Genomic DNA, 7500 nt, shown 5'->3' with positions numbered 1-7500 from the left:
ATGAAGGCCAACTAGGGGGTCAGTTCAGTGTGTCAGTGTGTGTGTGTGTGTGTGTGTGTGTGTGCATGCCATTATCTTGGTTGATCTGCAGTGGAAAATTGGTGTGGTTTCTGTTCTCTCGCCCACTCATAAACACACACACACACACACACACACATCTCTCACGCTTCAGCATAGACCTGCAGGACAGGAAACCAAGATAGCAACACCACAGAAACGCCCACACACACACACACACACACGCACACATACACACACACACACACACACATACACACACTCACACACACACACACACTCACATAAACACACTCACACACACACACACACAGAATCACACACACACACATACACACACATACACACGCACTCACACACACACACACACACACACACACACACACACACACACACACACACACATGAATGCACTCACACACACATGAATGCACTCTCACACATGAATTCACTCACACACATGCACACACACACACACACACACACACACACACACACACACACACACACACACAGTGTAAGAAAGGTAATGGTTACCTGTGATGGTTAAGTAGGTGGCATTGTGATAGACCATGTGGTCCACAGGCTGCATCCCACAGTAGTAAAGTCCAGAGTCAGACACACTCACATCTCTGATCTGTAACGTGTAGATGCTGTTGGCCACTATAGTCCATGTGAAGCGTTTGCTGCTGAATCCATTGTGGTAATTTGCTTTCCTTGCATCATTCTTCTGGTAGTTATACAAAGCTGTGAGGATGGACACTGGAGTGGACTGGTCGGTCTGTCTCAGCCAGGTGACTGAGGTGAATCCCGTCTCCTTTACGTCAAATGAACAGTTCATCTGGACCGACTGACCCTCACGCACCACCACTGAGGTGGACATGGACATGGAGAACACAGCCAGCAGCACACCTAACACACACACACAGGCATATACGCACGCACGCACGCACACAGAAGTGTGTTCTGATTGTCCCAGAAGTACACAGCGAGTACAATGTGGCTGCACATGGTATTCTGAAGGCTTCCTTTACTGAGCACACACACACTACACACACATTACACACACACTACACACACACATTACGACCACAGCTCCTCAGTACCCATGTGGTATTACATCACACAGTCTGGACACAGTCTAAGCCACTAGCAACTTATTTATCCCTGATTACTAAGTAGGCTACTCACCCATCACAGTCTAAGGCACTAGCAACTTATTTATCCCTGATTACTAAGTAGGCTACTCACCCATCACAGTCTAAGCCACTAGCAACTTATTTATCCCTGATTACTAAGTAGGCTACTCACCCATCACAGTCTAAGGCACTAGCAACTTATTTATCCCTGATTACTAAGTAGGCTACTCACCCATCACAGTCTAAGCCACTAGCAACTTATTTATCCCTGATTACTAAGTAGGCTACTCACCCATCACAGTCTAAGGCACTAGCAACTTATTTATCCCTGATTACTAAGTAGGCTACTCACCCATCACAGTCTAAGCCACTAGCAACTTATTTATCCCTGATTACTAAGTAGGCTACTCACCCATCACAGTCTAAGCCACTAGCAACTTATTTATCCCTGATTACTAAGTAGGCTACTCACCCATCACAGTCTAAGGCACTAGCAACTTATTTATCCCTGAATACTAAGTAGGCTACTGTACTCACCCATCATGTAGAGAAGCTGGCCAGATAAAGATTCCTCCACCATCGCGTGTGTTAAGTGTGTGTGTGTGTGGAGGGAGTGAATAGGTCTAATGTGCACTGACGGAGTGACTTTAGTGGAAAGGGGGTGTGTATGTGTGTGTGTGTGTGTGAGAGCGTAGAGTGGTCTGTTGAAGTGTGTGTGTGTGTGTGTGAGAGCGTAGAGTGGTCTGTTGAAGTGTGTGTGTGTGTGTGTGTGTGTGAGAGAGAGCGTAGAGTGGTCTGTTGAACTCTGCAGCAGTGGCTTTAATGGAATGAGGTTGTGATGGTGGGTCTGACTTGATGATAACGAAAAGAGGGCGTGATGATTACAAACGTCCACCCACTCTGTCTGTGTCCACCACACATGCGCACATACATATGGCCAACGCAATACTAACCACCAGTGCCCAGGAATGAAAAAGTTGTCATGATAATGAAATGCCAGTGGTCTGGGCTAGAGATGCCACTGGTGACCATTACAACTAAACAACTCCCATGGTGACCATAACAACCAAACCACTCCACCATAACAACCCTGAAGACCATAACAACCAAACCACTCCGCCATAACAACCCTGATGACCATAACAACGAAACCACTCCACCATAACAACCCTGATTACCATAACAACCAAACCACTCCGCCATAACAACCCTGATGACCATAACAACGAAACATTACACTGGTGATCATAACAACTAAACCACTGATACATGAAAGAAACCAGCTGCAAGTTTAGGAAACAAGCTTCCGGTCACTATGATAGCTGTAGCTAACTGGCTGAAGCTAACCAGGGCTAGGGGGCAGAGTTGTGTAAAGTTGTGTTTCAGATAGAGTAATCTGGTTAATGTCTTAGTATAGTTCAGTTCACTCAACTGCACCTCATCTATCCATCTTACTCATGACTCTACTTCCGCCCATTCTGTGTACAGGAGAACTTAGTGCAGTCTCACTCAACACAGCTTCATCCATTCTGTGTACAGGAGAACTTAGTGCAGTCTCACTCAACACAGGAGAACTTAGTGCAGTCTCACTCAACACAGCTTCATCCATTCTGTGTACAGGAGAACTTAGTGCAGTCTCACTAAACACAGCTTCATCCATTCTGTGTACAGGAGAACTTAGTGCAGTCTCACTAAACACAGCTTCATCCATTCTGTGTACAGGAGAACTTAGTGCAGTCTCACTCAACACAGGAGAACTTAGTGCAGTCTCACTCAACACAGGAGAACTTAGTGCAGTCTCACTCAACACAGCTTCATCCATTCTGTGTACAGGAGAACTTAGTGCAGTCTCACTCAACACAGCTTCAGTCAGAAATAATACTAATGGATTTCTGAATGCTTAGGTGTCATGGCAACGCCCATTGTTGGCTCAAGAATATCGTGGGTAACATAAGAAACTAACGCACATCTCACGCACACCTACTGTTCAAGCTGTAGTGTGATGTGGTGTGTGGACCTTCGTAAACCAGCAACTGCAAGGGTCATTTCAGTGCATCTGTGTGAAGTGTGTGTGTATCTGTGTGAAGTGCCTGTGTGAAGTGTGTGTTTGTGTGTGTGCTTTTGTTTGGGTTTATATGCAGTGGAAAAGTACTGTGGTCTCTGTTTTGGTCTTTAAACTCTCTCACCACCATACACCCACACACACACACACACACACACACACACACACTTAGAGCTGCAGGACAGGAAGCCAATATCCAGACAGCACATGTGACCTTAATGTCCCTGCATAGGGCTTCTTTAATGTCCCTGCATAGGGCTTCTTTAATGTCCCTTGTTTTTCTCATGCTGTGTCCACATGATGTGGTGTGTCCAAATCATGACATCATCAGAGGTGTTTATTCGTGTAAAGTTGTTAAGATTCAGAGCTCCAAAGCAGCTGCAACTTGTATGTTGTGGGAGACCATAGAATCACTGTTATCATGTCCTCATCATGTATGTTGGTGACCATAGAGTCACTGTTATCATATCCTCATCATGTGTGTGGGAGACCATAGAGTCACTGTTATCATGTCCTCATCATGTATGTTGGTGACCATAGAGTCACTGTCATGTCCTCATCATGTATGTTGTGGGACACCATAGAGTCACTGTCATGTCCTCATCATGTATGTTGTGGGACCATAGAATCACTGTCATGTCCTCATCATGTATGTTGTGGGACACCATAGAGTCACTGTCATGTCCTCATCATGTATGTTGTGGGACACCATACAGTCACTGTCATGTCCTCATCATGTATGTTGGAGACCATAGAATCACTGTCATGTCCTCATCATGTATGTTGTGGGACACCATAGAGTCACTGTCATGTCCTCATCATGTATGTTGGAGACCATAGAATCACTGTCATGTCCTCATCATGTATGTTGTGGGAGACCATAGAGTCACTGTCATGTCCTCATCATGTATGTTGTGGGAGACCATAGAGTCACTGTCATGTCCTCATCATGTATGTTGGAGACCATAGAATCACTGTCATATCCTCATCATGTATGTTGTGGGACACCATAGAGTCACTGTCATATCCTCATCATGTATGTTGGAGACCATAGAATCACTGTCATATCCTCATCATGTCACGATCCAGCCCGGCCCCTCTCGGTCGTGATCCGTGTTTTGCTCTTGGCTGCTTTGCTCGGTCTGCCTTCGTTTGTCCTATGCCATGCCCTGAAGTCCGTTCCATATTTTCCTCTTGCCCACCTGTACACCTGTCCCTGGTTGCCTGATTGACTGCTGCATTTAAACAGGCTCACTCAGCTTCTAGCTTGCCGAGTTATCACGCTGGCCATATGGCCACGCTGGCACTTGTATTGTTCGATTTTCCTGGTTAGCGATCTCTGGACTGTCTTTGGATTTGATTCTGCCTGATGTTTTGTGGACTTTCTGACCAGGAGGATTACAGACTTTCACTGGAACTTTTTGTGTTACCTTTTCGTGAGTAGCGAGGCTACATTTACTTTGTGAATAGACTGTTGCTGATTTCACAAACTCTGGTCTACAAGACAACTGACTGTGTGTGTTGGGCCTGTTATTAAAGATACCGAAACGCAATTCCTGTCTCTGTGTCCACATCTGGGTTCATAATGGTCTTGCTTGTGACACATCATGTATGTTGGAGACCATAGAATCACTGTCATGTCCTCATCATGTATGTTGTGGGACACCATAGAGTCACTGTCATGTCCTCATCTTGTTTTTAGAAAGCCCCACACACTGATAAGAGATGGGTCTATAGCTCCACCACCATCTACCCTCTATAGCGCCCCCAACAGGCCACAGGAGGACTTGTGTTTCTGATGTCTAGCTGATACATGAGTCACCATCTAACACCTAATTCATGTGATGGGGGAGCAGGCACAGGTAGTGGAGGAGCAGAGAGAGAGAGAGAGAGAGAGAGAGAGAGATTTCTCCACACACCAATTAAAGCACAGTATATTTTAATGGTAAACTGGTACAAGGTACAAAAGTTTAAAGTAGTAAACCAAACTACACTAATTTAATACTAACAATGTGTAATAGTAAAATCATCAGCGTCAGTGCACACGTATGATGTAGTTTGAGTCTTTATCTTGCAGCAAAGTAAAACACGCGTGACTCTGTGTCCTCTCTGTGGAAGGTCCGCCTCCTCTCCTCCCTCTCAGCCAATCCCAGAGCTGAATATCTCAGCACGCCGGACTCCTGAAACACAGCAAACACAGGGGACTGATGCTGTTACTAAGAGACAACAGGATGCTGTGACTAAGAGACAAGAGAGGATGCTGTTACTAAGAAATAAGAGAGGATGCTGTTACTAAGAGATGAGAGAGGATGCTGTTACTAAGGGACAAGGGAGGATGCTGTTACTAAGAGATGAGAAGATGCTGTCACTAAGAGACAAGAGAGGATGTTGTTACTAAGTGATGAGAGAGGATGTTGTTACTAAGAGACAAGAGAGGATGCTGTTACTAAGAGACAAAAGGATGCTGTTACTAAGAGATGAGAGGATGCTGTTACTAAGAGACAAGAGAGGATGCTGTTACTAAGAGATGAGAGGATGCTGTTACTAAGTAGCTTCATTAAACTCTACATGAAACATGAGACACGATGGACATCAACCAGGTGCTAATGAGACTCACCTGCTCAGGAGGAGACTGTGTCTCATCACCAGGATCTGGGTAGGGAATCAGGGAAACATCTGAATGACATGTTTTTAAACTTGATGATGAGATCAGTGCAGGGATGATGACGAGCTATCAGCTGTTACTCTGGGCCCTATCTTGGTGATCTGAAATGTCTGGTCAGAGGCGCAAAGTTTAAAGACATTTAATGTGTGTCTAGTCCACATTTGCTAGTTAACGGTGTGATTTTGTGAAACAAAAGCTGGGCGCATTGTTCAAAAGAGTTGTTCTTATGTTTCTTAATCAGTTATGGGTGTAACATCCTTTATACCAATGAGAATGGCATCTGTCATTCCCGTTAAGAGCAAGCAGTCAACAGACAGTCAACAGACAGTCAACAGACAGTCAACATATCTGAAGGAATCTGCTTGCACAATTGCTCTAGTAGGCTACTATTTCCTATGCGTGAGTAGCAGAGTATTGTCTACATGCATTCTAACCTGACTCTCGCCAGATGAATTTCGTTCCGCCTAGCTCCACTCATATCCATCTGGGATCGCTTCCGTTGAGAGTGATTTCGGCACCAGATTTTATGGTAGAGCCAATCAGGACGCAGGGCGGGAGTTTCATAGATGTGACATAGCGTAGAAGCGACTGTGGGACTGTTCTCAGCGTCACGGGTTGGCTTCGAGGTGAGTGGTTGAAGTAGCATGTCAATAGATGACGGACAAGTGGCTTATCCAATCATATGCAAGGATTTTTGATTAAGGCCCAGCCTTCTGAAGCACCACTCCAATGGATCGATCCCAGATGGATGAGTGGAGCTAGGCGGAACGAAGTTCATCTGGCGAGAGTCAGGTTACATGCATTCTGCACTCGCCTATTACTTGAACTCATAGGCAAACTGAACTGACCCTAACTTCACAGGTCTCATAGGCAATGCCAAAGCAGATCTAAGTTATTTACTTTCACTATTGACTAACAAGCGGTAACAATCCACAACATAGCCTGATAAAAACTGGGACTTTATAGGGCTGCTTACATCCCATAATGATTTTTAGTGGGTGTAAGATGGCGATTTTTAGATCAAGCGCCAGGCCTATGTTCGTTCATTGACACATCCATGGGCGTTATGTTTGTTTGCTAAAAATTCATCACTGCCTGGCATCGCACTTGCATCGCACTTTATGGCACGTTGTGTGGGGTGCACGATAGGGCACTCAACTGCGTGGGGTGATAGGGCACTCTGAGTTCAGCTGTGTGGGGTAATAGAGTTCAGCTGGGTGGGGTGATAGGGCACTTTGAGTTCAGCTGTGTGGGGTGATAGGGCACTCAGCTGCGTGGGGTAATAGGCCACTCTGAGTTCAGCTGTGTGGGGTGATAGGGCACTCTGAGTTCAGCTGTGTGGGGTAATAGGGCACTCTGAGTTAAGCTGTGTGGGGTGATAGGGCACTCTGAGTTCAGCTGTGTGGGGTGATGGGGCACTCTGAGTTCAGCTGTGTGGGGTGATGGGGCACTCTGAGTTCAGCTGTGTGGGGTGATAGGGCACTCTGAGTTCAGCTGTGTGGGGTGATAGAGTTCAGCTGTGTGGGGTGATGGGGCACTCTGAGTTCAGCTGTGTGGGGTGATGGGGCACTCTGAGTTCAGCTGTGTGGGGTGATAGAGTTCAGCTGTGTGGGGTG

The 7500-nt window shown here is 45.8% G+C and overlaps 1 protein-coding gene across 2 annotated transcripts in view; it reads right to left on the bottom strand.

The window, feature by feature from the left end:
- Positions 1–7500, bottom strand: part of LOC121689815 (sialic acid-binding Ig-like lectin 12) — a 28876-nt gene that overhangs the window by 7244 nt on the left and 14132 nt on the right. The window contains exons 6-7 of one of the 2 annotated variants that reach the window (XM_042070035.1): positions 5837–5871; positions 5214–5399 (exon numbers count right to left, since the gene is read on the bottom strand). In XM_042070035.1, the coding sequence (XP_041925969.1) occupies positions 5286–5399; positions 5837–5871 (149 nt within the window). In that variant the 3' untranslated portion in view covers positions 5214–5285. Of the gene's footprint in view, positions 1–555; positions 931–5213; positions 5400–5836; positions 5872–7500 lie in introns of those variants that run through there. The other variant, XM_042070034.1, reaches the window with a different exon arrangement.

Source organism: Alosa sapidissima, chromosome 18 (genome assembly GCF_018492685.1).
Source record: "Alosa sapidissima isolate fAloSap1 chromosome 18, fAloSap1.pri, whole genome shotgun sequence".
NCBI lineage: Eukaryota > Metazoa > Chordata > Actinopteri > Clupeiformes > Clupeidae > Alosa > Alosa sapidissima.
This window is presented reverse-complemented; position numbering and strand designations above follow the sequence as displayed.